Source organism: Pyrus communis, chromosome 10, assembly GCF_963583255.1.
Source record: "Pyrus communis chromosome 10, drPyrComm1.1, whole genome shotgun sequence".
Classification (NCBI taxonomy): Eukaryota; Viridiplantae; Streptophyta; class Magnoliopsida; order Rosales; family Rosaceae; genus Pyrus; species Pyrus communis.
In genome coordinates, this window is record NC_084812.1 from 4740088 (window position 1) to 4764723 (window position 24636).

The window sequence follows — 24636 nt, forward strand, 5'->3', positions numbered from 1 at the left end:
GTAGTTTTAAAATCACTTTCAAACGAGCCCTACTAAAAAAAAGTTATCCGTTCCAATCCTTTCCAAGGCAGAAAGATTAGGGGAGAGAAATTTTATTCACGTCTGATTCTGTTCTAATCCTCTCAAATGAAAAATTATTCTCATGAGGATTATCCATTTCGATTGAATCCTCTACTACAAATAAAGAGAAAGCTAATTTTACATTCATTTCTTTATTTTCTTTTATATTTTTGTTTCAAATAATTATTCGAACTATGCAGAAGTTTCCCAACGGCTCGATAACCACAGAAAATCGCCAAATGCCTATCAACGTTTCTCATTAACCTGATTAGAATCGGATGGAAGAGACCAATTAACTATCTCGATCATATTACTCCGGATTAATTGACTCTAATGTAATCTACCAGTAATAATTATGTCATTTCTCATAATTAAAGAAAAAAGAAAGAAAACAAGAAATGATATTAAAGTTAGAAGAAGAAAAAAAAAGTTAGAGAAATAAACGAACCTTATGGTTACAGTGGAGTCCGCCATAACTAAAGTTCATATGATACTCTATATCCTCTGCTAACGAAACCAAGGAGCTACCTAGCTTGGTAAAATACAAGTACCACAAAATAATATCAATGATTAGTAGTTAAATATGCATGTGCATGGCAAACTAAAACTTAGATACACCAATACAGAGACAAGTACTGAAGCCCTACTAACCTGACACTCAAGTACTGAAGCTTACACCAGTAGGCGAGAGAGAGAGAGAGAGAGAGAGAGAGAGAGAGATTTCAATTCATGATCTGAATGCAGTTCCAAACTTGTTATTTCATGTCCCAAATAAGTCTCGAGTGTTCTCCTATAATTATTCTCTCTCTCTTTTTTTCAGCCGTCAATGAAATTTTATTCTCATCTTTTGAAAAACGATGAAATAATTTGCTTTCACTGTGGGTAAACAATTTCTTGCTTTCACTGTGGTTATACAATTTCTGCTTTATTAAGGAATCAATTTTTTTTTTTCCTTTAGGCTAAGTTTGGCGAGGAATTTTCAAGTTTCAAAAGATTGAGCTCAAGTACGTAGCAAGAAATGGATCACAAAATATTAGATAGGTGAAATTAGAAAAGCTCTTCATGAGAACTGCAAAGGCATGTGTGAGAGATTTGCAAACGACATTCAAGTAGGGTTGGTGGGGTGAATTCTAAGTCCGCAGTTCACACGGCATGTCTTGGGTTCAAATCACACAATGGTGGATGCAAAAGGTTGAAATGCCTCTGTGAGTTTTTTCAGCCTCTGAAAGGATGGACTGTTGTAGCTTTGTCATAAGCCTTTTTTTATTTATTTTTTTTTTAAGTGGATTTTGCTAATCCCTCACACATACCTTTTTAATGCTCAGAGGAATCTTCTAATCTCTCATATCTAATTTTTTTTTTTTTTGTGAGCAATTTCTTGCTAACTTGACCTCAATTCTTTAGGGTTAGGAAATCCTTTACCCACACATAGCCTAAAATCACATTGCTCTTTGTACGGACGAGGTAGTGATAAGAAGAGTAGCCCTCCATTCATATCTTTAATTGCCATGCATGTGTTGCATTCTGACTAAAGAAAAAGCTGATAATACTTGCCACTTGTGTCTTTAAATTGTTCCTATTAATATTACATTTTCGTACCTGAAGTTTCTATACGTTAGAGAGGTTGCTTGTTTTTTCACTTACAATTTACGCATTTTCACCGTACAAACATCATAACTGAAACTGTTCATTCTCATTATCATCATGTAAAGATCATATATGCAAGACTAATCATTCAATTTGAAAATCTTTTAGTCATTCATATGGTCAAACAAATAGATAGTTATCATGAGAAGGTTAAAGTTACTTGTCACCTAAATTGTTAATTCATTTAACACATTTAGATGACTAAATGATCTCTAAATTAAAAGATTAAATATAATTATCAAGTTAAATTACAACCTTAACCGCCTCAACACAACCACCACTCACTCTTTTACATTTTATCACACACAAGTTAGTACTTTTACAACTGGACATGGTTGTACATATGTCCTATTGCTAGTAGACCTAGTAATTTCTTACACGACCCGTTAATATGACACATAAACGATAAGAAAATAATGGGTTTCGGGTCAACACGATAACTAATCGGGTCATTATCGGGTCACACAATAAGAACCTGTTAATAATGGCTCCTTAACAGGTTTACACAAGAGTGACACGTGAGTAACCTGTTTCGACACGATGTGAAAAAAGTTATTTTGAATCTTTGATGATTTAAATTATTTTAATTACTATAAAATACAATAGATATAGTGGATATGTATATATTGTTATTAATTATTATTGTATTATTATTCTATATAAATCTTAAAAAAAAATAAGTTTTATTTATCTATTTTTATAGTATACTATAGGCAAAGAGTGAGATTAAAAAATTATAAAACACATTAAAAATAAACGTATCAAGTAATTTAAAAATACCAAACACATTAAAATATATATAATAATTAATTTACAAATGCAAAAAATGTGAAAAAATATGCAAACACTCGTAATCACATCTTGTATGCTTTTTGAATGGGTATAATATCATTTGAATTTTAAAACCATACAAACTCTCATGAATAGTATTTTTAAGGGAGTTCAAAATAAATAAAATTTATATTCATTAATGTATAAGTTTGAAAAATATGAAAGTATATATAAACGCTTGTAATTGCATTCTTTACGCTTAAAAGATGGTTACATGGTCGTTTAGATTTTCAAAACCTCAAAATCTCATGAATAGTGGTTTTTATTTGAGTGCAAAATTAATAATAATTATTGTAGAAGTGTGAAAATGTTAAAAAATATATATATATATACACACACACACACACACAATCATTCGTAATGATAAGCTTTACAACTTTCGTGAGAGAGTCAACTCTGAAATTTAGTATGTATATACTAATTTAGTATTATGTTTTACATTTTTTTGGGTTAAATTATGTTTTTCATTTTCATTATTTATTGATTTAAAATATATTTTTCTTAAAGGGTAACGGGTCGAGTCATATTACCTGATAATATTAATGGGTTGATTTCGGGTCGGGTCATATTACCCATTTACTTTAATGGATGTTACGCGACACGACTCGTTAAACTATCGAGTATGACACAAAAATGACACGAACACGAAAAAAAGGACACAAATACCAGGTCTAATTGCTAGGACGATCATCAAAGAGCATTCACTGGATATTTTTATCTGCAGTGACATAAAGAGATTCTGCCAATTCCAATGAAGTAGGGACCTCATTCTCCACTAAAATGACACGAACACGAAAAAAACGACACAAATACCAGGTCTAATCGCTAGGACGATCATCAAAGAGCATTCATTGGATATTTTCATCTGCAGCGACAGAAAGAGCTTCTGCCAATTCCAATGAAGTAGGGACCTCCTTCTCCACTAAAACTAATTATGCGTATGCCTACGAATTATAACAAAAGTTGATTAATACCGTCACGCATGGTGTTACAGTCACACAAAATAATTTTTTGATAATTTGAAGCATGGGGGAATTATAAAACCAATTTGAACTTGCTACGTTAAGACACTATTCACAGAGCTATCTTTTGCCAGTGTTTTACGGAAATGGCAGGCGCTGGAAATCAAAATAAATACTCATGATCCTGCAGCTTGATATCTTGTCTTCTCTGTTTGGTAATATGCTTACCTGTTTTTTCTTTGTCTTGTAAGGAGAACAAGTGTCCCAAACCGAAATCATAATTGCAACTTTTGTTGCCTGGTAAGAAAAATGGGAGCACAAAAAACAAAGAAATTAGATATAAAGTTCGGAACTCTTTAAAGTCGGTTTGGTAATCATCTAGTAAGAAAAAATGGTTATCAAACGAGCATTAAAACTTTAGACTTTAAGGTTACATAACCTCAACATATAACTATAAATATTACAAGAGAGTTCCAAGCAGCTTTCTATGCCCGCAGAACAACAAGTTTATGTTTTCACCATCAATATTGTATTAGTAAAAGAAAATAGATAAATATAATAGTCAGATAAACAAAAAGACAAAGTTCACCTGAGTCCCTGCGACGAAAAACACGGTATGGGGGAACTCTGTCCGAACCAACCTCAATGTATCTCGCACAATATCAAAATTTATGCTTTTCCTGCACTCTCTATGCACCAAAATAACAAAAATACTCTCAATTTAATAAACAATGGGGCCAAAATGATTTGACAAAAAAAATATTTTAAGGTAATGATTGATGGTGGACAAGCACAGAGACCAATTCTATCGATTTTAGATTTTAGGGACCAAAGTGAGAAATTATGTCAATCTCGGGAACTATTTTGACTTAAAAAAAAAACTTAGATTAAATAGTTAGTTGTACGTATCCTTGCCATATGGTAAGGCAAGAGACCTGTTCGTGAGCTCGGGAAGTTTGATGAACTACTGGCAAGGTTTTATTTGTAAGCACATCACTTTCGGGGGAGATCCTTACCACTTGGCGGAACAAAACGATGATAGGAGAATCGGTGTGAATTGAACTCACACCATGATGCATGACATGTGCATATTTTCATTTGTTTACTGGCACTCAAAAACGATCATCATCCAATTGTTACGGTAATTATGCATGAGATTGTGCTGGATTTCCAATCATCACTCTAAAAATTTCGACATTTGATATCTTTGGAAACTAGAGTGCAAGGGTAACTGTTAAGGTTAAGGATGCCATTTTATTCCCTGTTAAAATCGTTTCCTGCAGGTACCACTCGTTTGGGATTTATAAATTGGCATTTGGGTGTGAGACAGATGACCGAAACTTCTTACGCATTTTTGCATATCTTTATATAGTGATTAGGGACCGTAACCATGAATTCTAGCCCGTTGTGTGCACCCAGCCCTGGCTATAGCTTGCATGGTGGCGCTCTTCGAGTCGTTTTGAAATCAGCAGAGTTATTGTGGCTATCTAACCCTAAACCCTTATGCTACAAATCTGAGTTTGATTATACCACGGAGAAATTAAGGTTCCATTATAAAACCAATTGACAATATAGAAAGTAACCCAACTTACTAATAAGCCTATGCAAAGCTCCTTTCTAAACACGCCTTCTCTAGTGAGGCGAAATTTCAAGCCAAACATGTGAACAACATGGGTGACGTGGAGCACGTGTCGCCATTAGGCTTCACACATGGTACAACATACTCTGGTATCAAGAAGGAAGTTGATTATGCTACAAATTGTTGGGAATTTTATATTATAATATGAAATATTGTAACATATAATTTTAATAATTGAATGAAAAATAGTGTTAATTGTATTTCTTACAAAGGTTATGTTGTTTAGGTGCATTCTCTTGCTAAATGATGTCTACTTAATGAAAAGTTACATTCTTTAGTAAGCAGTAGTGGGGTTCTAAATAAACTCATGAAACCATTGGCATTAAGGATAAAATATTAGAGTTAATTTTACTCTTGAGAAATAGGGTTTCCCAGCTTTGTTTCTCTCATTCTTCATTTGTCAAATTTCGAGTCGTATTTGTCAACTTTCGAGTCATGTGTTGAGAGTACGGAATATATAAGGTTCGTCAAAGTCCGAAGATTGAAGTGCTTCGACTTCGACTGGCCTACCAAACTGCAAGCACAAGAGTAGGGGTGAAATTCTGTCTTTAGGACGTTGCATTTGTGTAAGCTTCAATTTTCAAGTTTGTCAGTATTTCTAACTTTCTAACTTCTTGTTTGTATTAATCTCATACATAAGTGATGTTGTGAATTTCTTTATGATCATTATTATTGAAATTCTTGTTATTTTCATATTTTCTAATATTATTGTAACTATCTAAAGGCATAATTTTATCTCTATGGAACAATTAGAAATATGAATGTGCGTGCGCAAATATCTATATGCTTGAATTTTGCGCATCACTTGGTATATGATTAATTAAGAATAAACTGGATTGATTATTATCGTTCTCATTTCACTTCGCTTCTTATTACATATATATGTTGTGCCCAGTTTTCATTTCTTTGATAATGTTTAATTTTATACTTATGATGGAATTGCAGCGACAGATTTAGAAAAGTCTGAATACTTAATATATAAATCTGATATTGAGAAATGTTCAAAGTTAAAAGCATAAGATAATAGGTTGGGGCGATATAAGTTTTATTCATAATTAATTCATCTTCTTCTTTAATTTAAACAAAAGAGTTAATTACAAAAAACTACCTCAAGTATAGGTCAAATGACACTTTCATACCTCATCTTTTAAAATTGACAATGTCATACCTCATTTTACGAATTTGTGTCAATGTTATACCTTCCGTTAGCTTGGTCGTTTATTTCTCAGTTAAATGCTGACGTGGCTTGATCCGGGACCCATTTTTATTAAAAAATTATTAAAAACAAAAAAAATCATTTAATATTATTTAATTATTAAAATAATAAAAAAATTATTTATTAAAATAAAAAATAAAAAAAAAACCAACGTCAATTCGTCCCTTCCCCCCCCCCCCCTTTCTCCCTTCTCCCCATTTTCATCTTCTTCCCCTTTTTGCAACTACAACCTAGAAAAATAGAAGAGAAAAAAAAAAAAAGAAAACCAATTTGTTTTCCTTGCTCCTCACCCCCTCTTCTCCCCACACCCACACACCCAACCTCCCCACCTTCGCACCCCACCCTCTGCACCCAACCTCGCACCCACTACCTACAACCCCAAAAAAAAAAAAAAAAAAAAAAAAAAAAAAAAAAAAACCCATTCTCCTGGGCGAGGAGAAAATGGGCGGCGGGGACGGCGGGGGTGGGGGAATGGGTGTGGAGGGGAGAGGGTGGGTGTGAGGGGGGCGAACTGGGTTGCTGCTGTTTTTTTTTTTTTTTTTTTTTTTTTTTTTCCTTCTCTCTTCCTCTTCTTCCCTCTTCTTCCCTCTTCTTCTTCTTCTTCTTCTTCTTCTTCTGCAGGGGGACGAACTGGGTTTCCAATTGTTTTTTTTTTTTTTTCTTCTCTCTTCTTCTGCTTCCCTCTTCTTCTTCTTATGCGGGTTAGGTTGGGGGGGGGGGTGGGGTTGGGGGGGGGGGGTTGGGTGGGAGGGGACGGGTTTGCTGCTTTTTTTTTTTTTTCCTTCTCTCTTATGCTTCTTCCCTCTTCTTCCTTCTTCTTCTTCTGCAGGGGACGAACTGGGTTTCCCATTGTTTTTTTTTTATTTTTTTTTTATTTTTTTTGTGTTTCCTTCTTCTTCCTCCTCCTTTCTAGGTTGCAGGGGGTTGAGTTTGTGGTGGGGGGAGGGGGGATGAACTGGGTTTGGTTTGGTTTGGGTTTTTTTTTTTTTTTTTTTCTCTTCTTCTTCTTCTTCTTTCTCCTTCTTCTTTTCTGGGTTGCTGGGTTGCAAGAAGATGATGGGGAAGAGAGAGGGGGGAGATGCACGAAAAGAGAGGAAAGATGATGGCTAATGTTATTTATTTTTTTATGTACTTTTTTTTTTTATTATTTTAATATTTAAATAATATTAAATGATTTTTTTTGTTTTTAATAATTTTTTATTAATTTTTTAATAAAAATGGGTCCCGGATCAAGCCACGTCAGCATTTAACTGAGAAATAAACGGCCAAGCTAACGGAAGGTATAACATTGACACAAATTCGTAAGATGTGGTATGACATTGTCAATTTTAAAAGATGAGGTATGAAAGTGTCATTTGACCCATACTTGAGGTAGTTTTTTGTAATTAACTCTATATATATTGGGAATTGCCATTGGTTTTGATCGGGCTAGATGATAAGTTGTATGTCATATATTAAGTATACAATGCAACGAAAGAGAAGTGAGAAATCATCATGATAAGTGGATGGATACTCATATATATAATCAGTTTATTAAAATCATAAGTTGGTTTTATTTGATCAATTAAATGGATATATATCTCTTGCCTCTTGACATGATATAGAGGTGATAAGAAAATATGAAAAAAGGTATTTCGCGTTTTCATGAAAGGATGTGGTAGGCTAGAAATTTGCATCCGTCTGCCAAGCACAAAAGGAAACGGCCATGACTGTTTCAAGTTCGAACAAATGCATGAAGGAAAGAGTGCCATCTTTCAGAAGGAAAAAAATAAAATAAAATAAAATAAAAAACACGTTAGAAGGACATGATAACTTATGTGTTTTTTATCGGACAGTAAACACTGGGTTACAAAGATGGTGTGGTTATGAATTTAGTCATCGTTGTAGGGATGTAAACCATCAGGAACTCTTGATGAAAATTATGTTGATAAGAATGATATTCAGAGAAGAAAGTAACTTGACGGACGAAATGTTGCCATGCCTCATGATTTAGTCTTGTTGATGGTATGGATTTCGAATCCTGGCAACAAAAGAAGCGTCGCCTTAGTCAAACTTTAGTCTGTGAACTCATTTCAGATGAGATATCATTGTTTTGGGAAGGCGATGCTTGATTGTCGGTACCGAGACCCATGTTGAATGAAATGAAGAGATACGAAAAGTGTGGAGATCTTTTGTAAAAGGATCTTTTGTAAAAGGAATGACTAGACAATGGAAACGATGCTTATTAAGTAAGTATACACAATTGAATTAGATAAGATGATGCTAATTGAGTAAGCATATGAATTAAATGTACATAGCTATTGGGTTGTATTATTCATAATTTAAAGTGTCCACATATATTGGATGAATTCAATGATGTTAACTAATTGAATTTTTGACAAATGTGAAGTCAAAGTACAAGGTGGGTTATACATGCAATGACATAAGAAAAATCTCAAATAAAAGCACATTGCACAATCTTGAGAGGAAGCAGTTGGCGTGAGTCACCATGAATTTAAGAAATATAGATATATTTTGGGTATGAAATCATGTGTATAATTGGGATTCTTATATCCTAATTCATAGGAACTTGTATAAGTATATATATCCTCTACATAAGAAGAATAAAGGCATAACACTTTAAACCCTAGAATTACACTTCTATCTTGGCATCAGAGCAGGTTCGGCTTGTCTCTTCCCAACTCGAAACCCTAGAGCCGGTCAAACTATTGCAACCCCAAGCAAGGGTCGCATCAGACTCTCCTTTTCTTCTGGGAATTCTGAAACCACCAGAAACAAAAACCTTGAACCTAGTAAAAAACCAATCCGCCGCAATGACTGATGAAAAGAAAACTCACCAGTTGGTCCCTGTTCAAACGGGATTCACCTCAACCGAACCCACCAACAGCAACATGATGGAGGTTCAAGCTCAGGACTCGGGAAGTATGGCTAGCTGACTGGAAAAATCCCAATGATAGATCAAGATGATCCGGAGAACAAACGTCCGGGCCAAGCCAAGCTCTCATGACTCAGGCCTTGGAATGGCTGCAGCTGCAGTAAGTGGATCAGGATCAGGATCAGGGTAGCTGCTGTTGTAGCAGCCCAAATTAGGCCCAAAAATATTAGGCACCCCACGACACCAAGTCCACCCGTGGAGTACTTGAAGGAGGATGCAACAAGTGAGGAGGACTCCGGCCCAATATTATCGTTAATTAATCACATTTCAATGCATGACAACTCGGAAGATTCAGGCAAAATCGGTACTGTTTTAGTAGCATCCATTGAAATAGATACCGGTTGGATAATTGACTCTGGATCTACAGATTATATGACCTACGATGCATCATTATTTTATCCCATGACTTCCCTAACTAAAGAGAATGTCATCACAGCCAACGGTGATGTTGCTCCTGTAATGGGAGCGGGTTCTATTTCCCTTACTCCATCTTTGTCCATCCACAACACACTACTTGTTCCATCATTATTGAATCACCTACTTTCTGTCGATCAAGTTATTGAGCAATTAGATTGCGTTGTGCACAATGTGGATGATGTGTCGGCAAGTCAAGTGAATCAAGTGAGCAGTGGTCACAATAACAAGAACAAGGCAATTTGGTTATGGCATCGTCGATTAGGGCACGCTTCTTTTGATTATCTAAAAAAATTACTTCCGTCTTTATTTAGTGGCGTTTCAAACTATGATTTTCAGTGTAATGATTGCATTCTTGCAAAAAGTCATCGTGCTTTTTATCATTTGAGTTTAAATAAAAGAACAGTGCCCTTTGAGTTAGTTCACTCCGATGTGTGGGGACCTTCCCCAATAGCTACTAGCCACGAAATTCGTTGGTACGTGACCTTTGTGGATGACTGCACTAGAATGACATGGCTCTATACCATGAAACATAAAAGTGGCGTTGGCCAAAATTTTCAACAATTTTACCGCATGGTTGAAAATCAATATTCTCTTCCCCTTAAGGTTCTCAAGCCGGATAATGGTGGCGAATATTTTAATGCGGAACTTTCACATTTTTTCCAAGAGCACAACATTCTTCATGAGACTACTTGTCCACAAACTCCACAACAAAATGGTGTAGCAGAACACAAAAATAGGCTTATTTTGGAAACCACTCGTGCATTTCTCATTGGTGCTCATGCACCTCACTCCTATTGGGCGAATGCTATCACCTACTCAGTTTATTTCATGAACCGAATGCCCTTCAGAGTACATAATTTTCACACCTATGAAATTTTTTGATGACTATGTGACTTTACCGTCCTCACTACAACTGTCACCACGTATATTTGGGTGCGTGGCCTATGTGCACTGTCACAAAATCAACAAAATACATTGGACCCATGCACAGTTCGATGTGTATTTTTAGGATTTAATGGCCAACAAAAAAGATACAGGTTTTACCACCCACAGACCAAGCATACGTATGTCACCATCGATGCTACATTCTCTGAAAACGTTTTTCATCACTGATCACACCCACTATACTCTTCAGGGGGAGACAAACACGCGAGAAAATTATAATTGGATTGATCTTCCAACTGGGCAGAACAGCCTTCGCCAGCGTGACAGCACTGGGCAAGACAACCCTTGCCAGCGTGACAGCAGTACCTGCTAGCAAGGCCAGCAGCAGCCTCAGTTGGTTCTGTCTGAGCCCAGCGTGAGTGGGCCCAATTTGGGCTTGCCTACTCCAGTCATAAAAGAGCCAGTATATGGGCCCTAGCCTGAAAATGGGCCTGACAAACTGCAGCTGCCCACTGAACAGTGGCAATAAGGCACCGAGTGGCAGCAACAGAATGAAGAGGTTACTGACAGCCCAAGCGCACAAAAACAAATAAAATAATAACCCTCCTCTAGCGGTATCTGTCCATGTCCTCGAGAATATCCATGAGGTACGTACATCTCAATCTGATGTAACTCAAAAGTTGACTAACATTGATAGTACTTATATGTTACCTCCTAGATAAAATCGTGGAAAATCACCTAATAGGTATTCTCCCAATGGAAAAGTGAGATATGCCTTTGCAAAGTATGTGTCTACTCATCGAGGGTCACCTAAGTACCAAGCCTTGGTGAATAATATGGAAGGAATAAAGATTCCAACAAAAGTCAAAGAGGCCTTGCGAGATCCTCAGTGGACAGAGGCCATAGAGGTCGAAATGGAGGCCTTATAGAAAATAGAACTTGGAGTGTGGAGTCATTACCACAAAGGAAAAGACCTGTGGGATGTAAATGGGTTTTCACTATCAAACACAAAGCAGATGGAACCATAGACAGATACAAGGCAAGATTAGTAGCTAAGGGATACACACAAACATTCAGAGTCGATTATCAGGAAACATTTGCCCCGGTTGCGAAAATGAACACTATTTGAGTTCTTCTATCCTTAGTTGCTAACTTTGATTGGCCATTGAGATAGTTTGGCATAAAAAATAAAAAAAAAGTTTTTTTACATGGGAATTTGGAAGAAGTGTACATGGATTTTCCACCTGGGTATGAAGTGAAAGATGGAGTAGGCAAAGTATGCAAACTGTGAAAAGCTCTTTATGGACTCAAAGAGTCACCAAGGGCCTGGTTTGGAAGATTCACTGATGCGATGAAGAAATAAGGCTACCGATAAGGGAATGCAGATTATACCTTGTTTATCAAATGTAGGGAAGGTAAGGTCACCTTGTTAATAATATATGTAGATGATACGGTGGTTACAGGTTACGACACAGATGAAATAAAAAGATTACAGGAGTATCTCTCTTCGAAGTTTGAGATGAAAGCTCTAGATCATTAAATTTGTGATAGCGTCCAATGACAAATCACATAAACCAACAAAACTCACCAATCACAGTCCGCCAGATCATCCCCAAGTGGCTCAAGATGACAATCATCAGCCGCCAAGTAAGCATGGAGATCCATATAATAACCAATTTAGCTAACTACTACATTTGATTAAAGTCTTTCTGCCATGAACGTTGAACAAGCTTCTTCATGTCTCAGCTGAGTTCTACTAATTTATATATATTGAAAGTAGACTATCGATCGACGAATCCTGTAAAGTGCAAAGCTGTCGGTCCGTGATAGTCGCACTGCCAATTTCCATATCGAGCAATGGTCCACAAATGATCACAATCAAATTATTCAAACGTGATGGCATATGTTTCGTTCATAAAAAACTAGAGGAAGGAGCCACTCTTTTGGGGCTGGGAAAACTCATTGAGGCGGTTGAGCCTTCATAACCATCGTGTGATTTATTAGGGCTAGAAATCAAACCTAGAACATACCGTATGAAATATAAGCCTGAAAAGAAGAAATAGAAACCTAGCTAGGGCATATGTCTAGTTGCCATAGGAAAAAAAAAAAAAAAAAAAAAACTAGGGTATATCTAGAAGGTTGGCATAATTATAAGATATAAAAATAAAATAGTTGACATTTGGCTTGGAAAATGATTTAAATTATGGGGTTTGGTGTAACCGTGTCCGTGTGTGTCAAGATATATTGTCAACAAGCAACTCTGCTACGGAGGAGAAATCCCAACCATTATATTCACACTAAACCCTAGAAATGAATAGATCAAATTAAATGATGGAAAAAAAAAATATTGATGCTAGATCAAATTAGAAACAAAGCCGGCCCTGAGAATTTGGGGGTTCTAGGCGAGCCTTCGAAGTAGAACCCTAGAGTTCTTCGACCCCTCGTCTTTTGTACAATCATATGCATAAAAAAAATTCACTAAATACATGAAAAGTCTATTTCTTCATCAACTATCATTAAAATTTAATATCAAAAGAAGAAAGATTGATATACAAACATTACTTAAATATTACGTACAATTCTCGTGTTTTTAGACGCAAATATACTAATTAAGTTTACATAATCTAATTTTCAACCAATTCTTTTTCAATTCCTATGATTTTATTTATTTATTTATTTGATATTTTAATTGAATTTGAATTATAAATATGTTAAGGTTTTGTAATTGTATCAATTTAATGAGTTTTTTTAGTCAATTTGGTACAAATGTGTCTTACATGTCAACCCAATTATAGGTTTCGCGCTCATGATAGACGCTCTACATTAGGCTACTTCACATTTGTGGCAGGAAATCTTGTAACTTGGAGAAGCAAGCAACAAAGCGTGGGCTAGGTCCATGGGAAGGCAGAATACCGAGGTATTGCACATGGAATTTGTGAATTATAGTGGTTGAGGATTCTTCTTACGGAAATTGGATTCAAACCACAAGGAGCTATGTTATTGTACTGTGATAACCAAGCTGAGAGAGAGATAACTAATAATCCAGTTCAACATGATTGCACAAAACATGTTGAAGTGGATGGACATTTTCTCAAGGCAAAGTTAGATGTCAAGTTGATTGACATTCCATACGTGAGGTCTGAAGAATAGTTAGTCGATGTATTAACTCATGCAATATCAGCGAGAGTGTTTCAAAACTCACTTGACAAGTTGGGTTTTGGAGATATCTACGCACCAACTTGAGGAGGAGTGTTGGCGTGAGTCAACCTTGGATTTAAGAAATATAGATTTATTTTGGATATGAAATCATGTAATTGATATCCTTGTATAATTGGGATTCTTATTTCCTAATTCAGAGGAACTTGTATAAGTATATATATCCCTCTCATGAGAAGAAAGACAAAACACTTTAAACCCTAGAATTACAATTATATCTAAGCATACTGGATTCAAAAGATTTATAGAGGATAATCCTATATATTTATTCTAATTGTTTGTCGAATTGGGCAAAGGACAATTGGAAAGAGTAATTTGCATGTAAAAGAGACAATAATTAATATCTCTTATTATGAATAACTTTTAAAGTGTGAAGAGGTTAAAGACTTTCTTTTACTTCCTAGCAAATTACTTATTAGTAAGTCCGAACATATGTTTTGATGACTTAAACATTATGAATAATCTACCTAAATGGTGCCAATTATTAAAGGTTAGACTAGAGAGTAAGTTGATCATCAAGGGGGATGAGGTTAAAGCCAACATAACTAATGAATCAACCAGGCGGAAACCTAACTTAGTTGATTAGAGATCCCATGGTCTAAGTTTAATAGGCAAACTAGTTGGGCATGATTCAAAGAAGTTAGCACATTATATACCTCATTTCTATGATGGAAGAAGTGTGTTGTTTGTACACATTTTAGGTTGTATATTTGTACTTAATGACAATGATATCTTATAAATAAGAGGAATATTGTAGAATATTTTTAATCAGTGGTCACTTATGTGAAAGTAGAAGTGGGTCGCTTCTATGAGAATGAGATGGTTAAATTCTCTAAAACTCTCATTGAATCCAGGAATTTTTAGGACCAAAATGAACACAATCGTATGAACCGTAATATATTAGGATTAGTGATGTGTGTTGCTTATTTTCTCGGTTTACAGCTACGGTGAACAGTTTAAGATCTTCCACATCCACTGCGTCATCAAGTAAATCTAATAAGTATTCACTATGGTAGGTTCAAGTTCAAAAGACACATTTCCTTATGCATCTCTTATATGCATGTACTCTCAAATTCTTCTAATTTTTCATTCATGTGAGGGATTGTTGGGAATTATATATTATAATATGAAATATTGTAATATATAATTTTAATAATTGAATGAAAAATAGTGTTAGTTGTATTTCTTAGAAAATGTTATGTTGTTATATGTGCATTCTCTTGCTAAATGATGTCTACTTAATGAAAAGTTACATTCTTTAGTAAGCAGTACTTGGGTTTTATATAAACTCATGAAACCATTGGCATTAAGGATGGAATATTAGAGTTAATTTTTACTCTTGAGGAATAGGGTTTTCCCACTTTGTTTCTCTCATTCTTCGTTTGTCAAATTTCGACTCCTATCTTGAGAGTACGAAATATATAAAGTTCGCCAGAGTCCGAAGATTGAAGTGCTTCAACTTCGGATTATAGATTGTTGAATGCTGGGAGACGGACGCCTACCAAACTACAGGCACAAGAGTAGGGGCAAAATTTTGCCTTTAGGACATTGCATTTATGTAAGCCTCAATCTCCATGTTTGTCAGTATTTCTAACTTTCTCTCTTGTTATTTATATTAATCTCATACATAAGTGATGTTGTGAACTTCTTTATGATTATTATTATTGGAATTCTTGTGTTGTGAACTTCCAACACAAATATCAATGGACATAAACTGTTAAAACACCAGTTCCACTCCATGTTCAATTTGAAGTAGATCATCCATACTTTGAGCTTTTAATTTAGAATACCGTTCTCATGAAAGTAGATTAAGCAACATAAAAAGGAACCAAAGCAATACCAACTCAAAACACACACACAAAACACAAGCAACACCAACTCAAAACACACACACCAAAACAATGCTCCAATTTACTCTTACTAATCTACTAATTATTTGTCCCAGCCGATTGATCTCTTAGCTTTTGTGCATGGTGGCGGCGCCAGGATGCTTGAATGGAAGAAGCTGCAAAATACTCCACCTGAGAGTGAGGAAGATCCCTTCTAAAGTGCCACCATAACTTAGCGACTATAGACTTCAAGTGGCTTGCCGTGATTGAAAATGCTTCAACTTTTGATTCGGACACAACGGTTGTAGTGCAGATAGGCAACTCAGGAAACGAGGCATATTTCAATGCCCAAATTAGAAGTTCTTCCCCATAGAAATCATTTTTCTGAAGGCATTTGCAAACACTCGTGGCACCTTTACTAGTTGTGTAGGCCAAAGCAGTGCCTCGCCGGATGAACAACATCTTCCGCAACGGTTCACCCTGTCGTATAATGTACGCATCCTCAGTAAACATCACCGACTTTAGGTGCTGACAAAATGCTTTCAACACTGTTTCATCTTTACTTCCAAGAATTGGAACCTACGTACATACCATGTTTAATTAGATACAATTAATTACGCAAGAAGAATATTCATCTTTACTAACTGTTCCATTTAAAAATGTCTCATTTCGTACTTTCTTTAGTGAATCCATACGGAGAGGGCACATAATAAATATTTGTTCTATTAGGACTGGATATGTCGTTTTCATCTTCTGTCTCAATTTGCGCTGCTCGGCTATTTTTTGGAATCCCTGCATGTTTAGTAACTCTATAAAGCGATTTCATGAAGAGTGCATTAAATCCAGAAATATAGGTACGTGCATGGATACACAAAAAAAATTGCATGGAGGAGCTTTAAGCTTAATTAATGACAAAAACTTTGCTTAAAAGAGTACTGATCACCGCACCAACCTGCACCCTCGAATTCAGATATACTAAAAATAGTGCCAAGCCGCTTATAGAGATCACAACTGAAAAGACAATTTCGGTCGCGTCAAAACTGGTCTGAAGGTTTGAACCAAAAGAACTGCAAAAAAATGAAACGGAGAGCAATATATATATGAATTACTGATGACATTCTTTTTTGAAAATTTAGATAAGTTTTTAATGGAATTTAACTCTAAGAACGACATTGATGAGAGGGTTAATGGATGAAAGACGACATTGATGAGTTTATAACATAAGTATGCACATTAATTTCTAGGTGATCAAACATGAAAAGGTCATACAAATGCAAACCTCAGATTTCGCAAGCCCCACCAAAAACATTGCAAGATCTTTCTTAGAAGATCTCTTGACGTCGACATATTAGATTGGAGAGCAGGAAGAAATATACCATAATCGAAAGGGAAAGATGTCATATTTTTTGGAAGTTCTATAGGGCATGATAGTTTTAAACGTGGGAGATTGATCTCCTGATTGTTTTGCTGAGTATTATCACCACAATAGAAGAAATAATTAACTACGTTCCGATCACATATTTTTTCATGCAGACAATAATCCTCCCAACATATTATCTCTCGATCCACAGCAAAGAAGTACCACATGGATCCGTAAAGCTGAAGGACAAACAAGAGCGTAGTTAATAATCAATATGTTTGGAAAGAATTGAAAAAAGATAAAAAGATAATGAAGTGCTGAAGAACTAACCAGTTAACATGTTAATATGATACCAACTACTTGTTTAAGCCCACTATATAACGTTATCTCATTATCCAACCGGCCATTTTTAGGTCAATTCCAAGATCACTTTTGAAAAAATTATCCAAATTGAACATCATTTGACTAGCTATTTGCATTGTTATTGTGAAAGTTTTCCTTCTTTGGACTTTGATTTCAAAAATTGTTGGTTAAAATTATGAGATGACGTTGTTGGTTACTTGTTGGATAATAGATTTTCACATCGAAGTCTTAACAAGATAATTTACAGTTTATATGTGGATGGGGATGCCTTTAGAGGAAAAACCCGCACCTAGTAATATGTGGTTACGTTACAATATTAGTAAATATGTTGGTGGTAGACCATGCTAGTTTAAAAAAGTTTATCATATATACACTCATATAGCCCAACAATAAGGCTACAAGTAAATTTAGATTTCTCTCCCCAAATATCGGAAGTAATTAAGATTTGAACTTACATGAGAGGCCATGATGAACGGAAGGAAGTCTAACATAGCTTTAAGCAATCTTCTTGTTACAGTCTCTACGTTAGCACGCCGAGTAAGCCATTTGTAGTGGTTATAAGCCCTCAGTATATACTGGAATGGAATTAGTGAAATAAGCGTAGAATTATCGAAGTTTGTATACTTTCCAATGAGCAAAATTGCCTGGAGACATTTCAACAAACAGTTAAATTGGGTTATCGGCTAAGCAGTGTTATTACATCATTAATTTACATAATACTCTTATCTAATGTGTGTCAAATTTTTAAGCAGGTATCAAAATGACAAATCGTTAATTGACATAATAATCTACCTAACTACCATGACTAGATAGCAAGATGTGAGGAAATAAATAGTACGCCAGTGTTATTACATCATTAATTTACATAATACTCTTATCTAATGTGTGTCAAATTTTTAAGCAGGTATCAAAATGACAAGTCGTTAATTGACATAATAATCTACCTAACTACCATGACTAGATAGCAAGATGTGAGGAAATAAATAATACGCTAAAAGTGATTTGGGGTGTATGTATAAATTTTTATTTTTTTTTAAAACCTAATAAGATCAAAATTGTCATTGCATTGTGGTGTAAATAAGTCATTTAATATTAAATTTTAATGTGGGGTGTATTCAACATCTTATGGGGTGTTAATATAAAAAGCCCAAATTTAATAGGAATGTACGTAAAAAAATATATAGCGTCATGGTTTATAATAGGGTATTTAGCGTGTTCATGTAAGAGAAGAATTGCGTTATTTTATATGCAACAAAGTTAAAAGAAGAAAGCGATGTTTAATGAAAAAAGTATTGGAGAATTAATAGTTCAAGAGTTAATAGATTATTGGTTGCTGTCATATCATGAAAGTGGACATTTTGGATTTTTTAGGCTGTTCAGATTAACACAACTTTCGTTTGGTGTGTTAATTTTGGTTATGTCGTTTACCATGTTAAATTCAGATTTTTTATTTTATTTTTTATGTTTCTTTATTTGTCTATTTCCTTTTTTATCTATATTCTTAGGGTTTCCATGGTTAAGAACATTACGACGAGGGATTGGAAAAGCTGACTCGGACGACAAGTTCAAGCTAGCTGCGTAAATAGTATATTTCGAGTTTTTGGTGTTTAATTTGGACCCATGATACCTTTTCAGAAACAAAACAATGTGATGAATGCAACTCGCCATTTGTTGTGCAATAAGATGGATTAAAAACGTTTGAAGGGTCAAAAACAGCTTTTAAGTTTTAAGGGTGTTTTTTGGAACTTTTGTAATTTTCTAGTTTTATTTCCCTTACAAAGACTATATAAACAATTTTAGGGTTGTATTTTCGTCACCTTATCATGTTATTAATCAAAATTCTAGAGCTTTTCTCAAATTTTTGGTATTCTAGAAACCTATTTATGGATGACCGTTCATGATTCCTTTTATTTGTAACTTGATGTGTCACATTATAAATAGGTCATCTTACCCTTAGGTTTGTAATCAATTCATTACCCCAAATAAAATCTAGGTATCATGCATGGATGCAGTTAAATGTGAAATTTAATTACTTGCAAGAGAAGGTCTTACCTGTAGAAAGGGAAGAGCAACCCAAATGTGAATTAGAATGGCTAAGAACCTAACTGGTTTCTTTTGGATGAAACTACGAACTGTTGACAAATGATGATCATCAATGGTTTTTCTGGAAGAGGCCCTTGCAGAAGACTTGGCACTAAGTTTGGTGTTAAATCTCTTCAGAAAAACAACAATGTCCATAACATAAAAGAGATCTCCGATTGATCGTAAGGCCAAAAATGTCCACATCAACGGTTGGTCCCAAATATAGCAAGTGTCTTTCTCGACGATGACCGGAATATAGCAGATCAAGGGATCAATGAAGAGAGAAAATGCAGATGATACTATAAAGATAATATCCCACGATGGAAAGAATATTTTTGGTTGATGACGTTGTGCCTCAATTGTTGGCCTTTCTGCAGTAGTTCTACTTGTGTGTCCCCCATCTTCCTTGGAAGCTTCCCCCTCCTCTAAAGTATTCCAACGACCTAGATCACTGTACAAGACACAATAAACATATTATTCAACATTTCCCCATATATATATCTGCAGGGCCTTTAAAGAAAAGGATTCCTATTTTTTTCAAAATATAGGGATTAATTTTTAGAACCCACACAATTCAAAACATCTATTTTTCAAGTTGTACTTCATTGATCATCCTTGTAAAATACCAACCAAATCGAAAATGCTTGAGGCATCTAATTGAGATTCAAAGAATTGGCGAACAGTATATTTAAACATTGAAATTTCATCATAACAATTAAATAGACAAATATTTTTTAATTAAATTGATTTTTTGCGAGGATTTGTATATTAATATAGAGACTTAATGAGTTCGATTTGGTGTACGTGGGTCCCATAACTAATTCCTATTTTTTTTTATTAAAAAAAATAAGAATCCCTTCCCTTGAAACTCTGTATATATATGAGTGTATACAAGTGTTGAAAGATTTCCAAAATATATGAAGGGCGACCGGTTGAGAGTCAATACTTAGTGAAGGAAACTGATATGTTTCATAAATTGTTGAACAAGATTAGCATTCTCAATAACATACCTTTCCAAAGTATATATATGAATTTATGAATAACCTATCAGTTTCGGCCGTTTAAAATTTCGTTCCAATATTTTATAGGGTGTATAACTTATAAGTACATGATAAATTTTTAAAACCCTACAAGACCACAACTTTATTCACTGAAGTGATTTATTACTTCATTTTCTCTATTTTCAGCTTTTAACGGGAAAACGACTTTTCGGAAGAGAAGAAAGCTAATATGTTGAAGATGCGTAGTAACGTGATTTTTCTAGAAATATGATTATGAGTTGATTTTTCTAGAATTGATTACAATGCATGGCTCACAAGCTGGCTGAGTTGTTTTCCAAGTCAAAATAGGATTATGAGTCACTCAAGTCAAAGTCGGAGTATGAATCATTACTTCCCTACTTTAGATTTCTTTGTTGTTTAGGGAATTTTTTTTTTTCCTGTTACATAAGATCTATTAGAGTAGAATTAGGTCTCGCTTGGTATAAAGAATTGGATTGAAATAGATAGGTTGTTTTTAAGGCTTATTAAAAGAAGAAATGAAAAAATTGTGATCAAATTGGTGTTAGATGATAAATTACTCAAGAACAAAAGTTATTGTTTCTAATTCTTCCCCAAAATAGAAGGATTAGGAGGAAGAATATTTCATATCCAATTCTCTTCTAATCCTCTCAAATTAAAAATTATTCTCATAAGGATTCCTTTATATAAAGCCGGCGAAATCTCTACTACAAATACATTCTTTATTTTCTTTTATGTTTGTGTTTCAAATAAATATTATGACTATGCAGAAGTAATCTAGCAGTAACCCTCCCCCTCCCCTCTCATTTAACAATATTCTTCTTTCAACTTATAATAACCATGTCATTTCTCATAGTTAAAGAAAAAGAAAGAAAACAAGAAATGATGTTAAAGTTAGAGAAACAGACGAACCTGATGATTACAGTGGAGTCTGCCATAACTCAAGTTAATAAGGAATGCACCATTTAAGATTTAAACTTGACGTGGTCCTTGCTTGTTAAAATAATATCAATGATTAGCAGTCAAATATGCATGTGCATGGCAAACTAAAACTTAAACACCAGTAGAGAGAAGACAAGTGCTGAAGCCCTTGTACTGAGGTGATGCTTACATAAATAGAAGAGAGAGAGAGAGAGAGAGAAAGAGAGAGAGAGAGAGAGAGTTTTCAACTTTAATTATTAAAATCGGAATTCAATTCCAAGAACGTGGTGAAAAAAAGGTAGAAAAAGAAATTAAGCATAAAAAAGGTTGAAAAAGAATGTATAATTGTACTTCCATGTCCCAAAATTATTCTCTCCCTCTCTCTCTTTTTTTTTTTTTCTTCAGTCGTCAATAATAATTTCTTCTGATTTTTTGGAAGACGATGAGATACTTTGCTTTTCAGTGTGGCTATACAATTTCTGCTTTAGTATGGAATCAAATTCTTTCTTAAGGCTGCTAGGGATTGCCAAGTTTCAAGAAATTAAGCTCAAATATGTAGTAAGAAATGAATTACAAAAAATTAAAATGGTGAAATTAAAAAAATTCTTCACGAGAATTACAAAGACATGTAAGATAAATTTATAAATGATAATTTTCAAGTAAAATTTTATTGATTACTCACACACCTTTCCAATGCTATTAGAGGAATCTTCTAACCTCTTCTATCTAATTTTTTGCGAGCAATTTCTTGCTAACTTGACCTCAATTATTTAGGGGTAGACGGCTAGGAAATCCTTGACCCACCCATAACCTAAAAGCGTATTGCTTTATTCCTCCCAAAAAAAAAAGAAAAGCATATTGCTTTAAGAGTGGTTCTCCATCCATATCTTTACTTCTCATCAACGTATTGCATTCTGACTAAAGAAAAAAAAATTGACAAGACTTGCCACTTGTGTCTTTATACTGTTCCTCCTAATATTACATTTTCGTATCTGAAATTTCTATATTACAAGAGGTTTTGTGGAAAAATAATACTTGTGTTTCCTATGAACTTACTTGTTCTTCCATTGACGATTTATGCTTTTTACCGTATGAATATCATAATGGTAATTATGTATTCTCTTTATCATTATGTCAAGATCATATATGCGAAAACAAAAAAAATCATTCATATAAATCAAACAAATACATGGTTCATTCTGAGAATATTACTTACTACTTAGACCGTTGATTAATTTGACATGTATAAATAACTAACCACCTGTAATTTAAAACTTAGATATAGTTATCAAGTTAAATTACAACCTAACACGCCTCAACACAACCACCACTCACTCTCGCATTTTTTTTTCAAACACACAAGTTAGTGCTTTTGCTGCTGGATATAGCTGTACATACTTTTGAAAATTACATTCAATATTTTCATCTGCAGCGAGGTCAAGAGATTCTGCCAGTTCCATTGGAGGGGCCTCCTTCTCCACTATGGCGTGTTTACGAAACGGGAATGAGGTAAGTGGAATCGAAATTGCATTCCTTTCAATGCATTCATGTGTTTACTTGTATTTGGAGAATGAAAATAGGGAACTTTCATGAAAAGGGTTTGGACTAAATTTATTTTAATAGAAAATCATGCTATAACTTTATTTAATTAAAAAGACTTAAATTTTAATGAAAAACCCTTAAATTTTAATAAAAAGGACAAAAGAACTTAAATTTTAATGAAAAAGACATAATTTTAATAAAAATGACAAAAAATCTGACGTGCAGACTCACAGTACATTGTTTATGAAACTTACTACACTGTTTATGAAAACTTACGACATTGTTTATGAAACTTACGGCACTATTTATGAAAACCTACTAAAATGAAACTCTGAAGGGTCCTCTCTTTCTGCACATAAATCCTTCTCCTCTACATTCTTCTCCCTCTTTGAACCAGACTGCTCAACACCGAAGAAGAGTTTTTGAGTTTTCCTGTAAGTGGTAGGAAAATATTACAATATATAAACTTTAGGTGCAAGTAATCTAAACTACATATATGGGGCTACCGTAAATATGTCTCTAACAGTGTGCTTAAAGAACCAAGTGCACAATTTGGGATTTCGCATTCTTTTGACATAGTTAAGCCTCAACCTTCAGCCCTACCACCCATGTTTAATCCATTAGAGCAGCTCCAGCGGGAGCAACTGCTCGAGGGATAGGCTGCGGAACAGGACCTGATTGCCAGAGGGAGGAAGTCCAGCGTTGGCTGGCGAGCGAGCCCGAGCAGGCTCGAGCTCCAGGCCGGTGGATTCCTGCCAGCCCGAGCGCCCGAGGGCTGTCTGACGTGGGCTGACGTCATACGCCTACCGAGTGAATCAGAGGGCCACCAGACGACTGTACGACCTCCTGAACATCGTCGTCATCGTCCTCTTCTTCGTCATCGTCGTCCTCTTCGCCCTCATCCGCGTCGTCGTCCTCGTCGGCGTCCTCTTTTCTTCGTCTACGCTGTCGTCGGATTTGGACTCGGACTCGGACTGCGACTCGTACAGCTCCAATTGCTCGGCGGTCAAAGGCTTAACTTCTTTTTCCTCTCACAACTTCCTCCATAGCCTTCATCCTCTCAAAGCTCACACAAATTTGCAGAGAAAATCTCCTCTTTGTATTCTTGAGAAAACGAATTGGGATTGGATTTGGGAAAGTGAATGAGATAGAGGGAGGGAGGGACGAGAGAGGAGCTGCCAATTGGGATTGGATTGCAAATAAAATTATTTTATAAATAAATAAAATACTAATATTTTATTACCAATTACCGGGGCTATTCAAGTGCAACGGTCGAGATACAAAAGGTGATTACTGTTTATTAATGGTAATTACTGTTCATGAGGTGGATTAAATAGTGAATAGCCAGGGGAAAGGGCTCCCACGCTGGAAGTGCTCTAGCTACAAAGGCAGCTACAATTTGTCTCTCAGTCTTTGGTCCTGGAGGGCCATTCAGTTTCGATGCATGGAAGAAACAGCAAACGAAATCTAATTCCTCGAAAAAAGATTCTAATAATCACGAGGCATTGGGTAATGAGTGGCTGCAATCTGGAAGCTGTCCGATAGCAAAGTCATACGGTGCTGTTAGCAGTGTCATTCCACTAGTCGCAAAGGTTTTGCAGCCCCCTCCAGGAATGAAACTCAAGTGCCCGCCAGCAATAGTTGCAGCTCGAGCAGCCCTGTCGCGAACTGCATTTGCAAAAAACCTCCGCCCACAAAGATGGGAAAAAGAT

The 24636-nt window shown here is 35.2% G+C and overlaps 1 protein-coding gene across 1 annotated transcript; it reads right to left on the minus strand.

Annotated features, from left to right (window-relative positions):
• Positions 1 to 15664: 15664 nt before the first annotated feature.
• On the minus strand, positions 15665 to 23723 carry LOC137747016 (cyclic nucleotide-gated ion channel 1-like). Its single transcript, XM_068487013.1, has 7 exons — positions 23599 to 23723; positions 19413 to 19893; positions 17816 to 18004; positions 16917 to 17236; positions 16590 to 16704; positions 16313 to 16429; positions 15665 to 16216 (listed from the first exon to the last, which is right to left on the minus strand). Exons 1-7 carry the CDS (start codon positions 23721 to 23723, stop codon positions 15737 to 15739), a joined length of 1827 nt encoding a protein of 608 aa, XP_068343114.1. The 3' UTR covers positions 15665 to 15736.
• Between the last annotated feature and the right edge of the window lie 913 nt (positions 23724 to 24636).

What these genes read in the sequence shown, in the direction of transcription:
- LOC137747016 (XM_068487013.1), bottom strand. Translation starts at nt 23,723, where the DNA reads ATGACGTCAGCCCACGTCAGACAGCCCTCGGGCGCTCGGGCTGGCAGG. An exon ending in CGTTCATCATGGCCTCTCAT is followed by an intron (nt 17,237 to 17,815) that starts GTAAGTTCAAAT and finishes TTTGTCCTTCAG; the next exon opens with CTTTACGGATCCATGTGGTA. An exon ending in GTATGGATTCACTAAAGAAA is followed by an intron (nt 16,217 to 16,312) that starts GTACGAAATGAG and finishes GTATGTACGTAG; the next exon opens with GTTCCAATTCTTGGAAGTAA.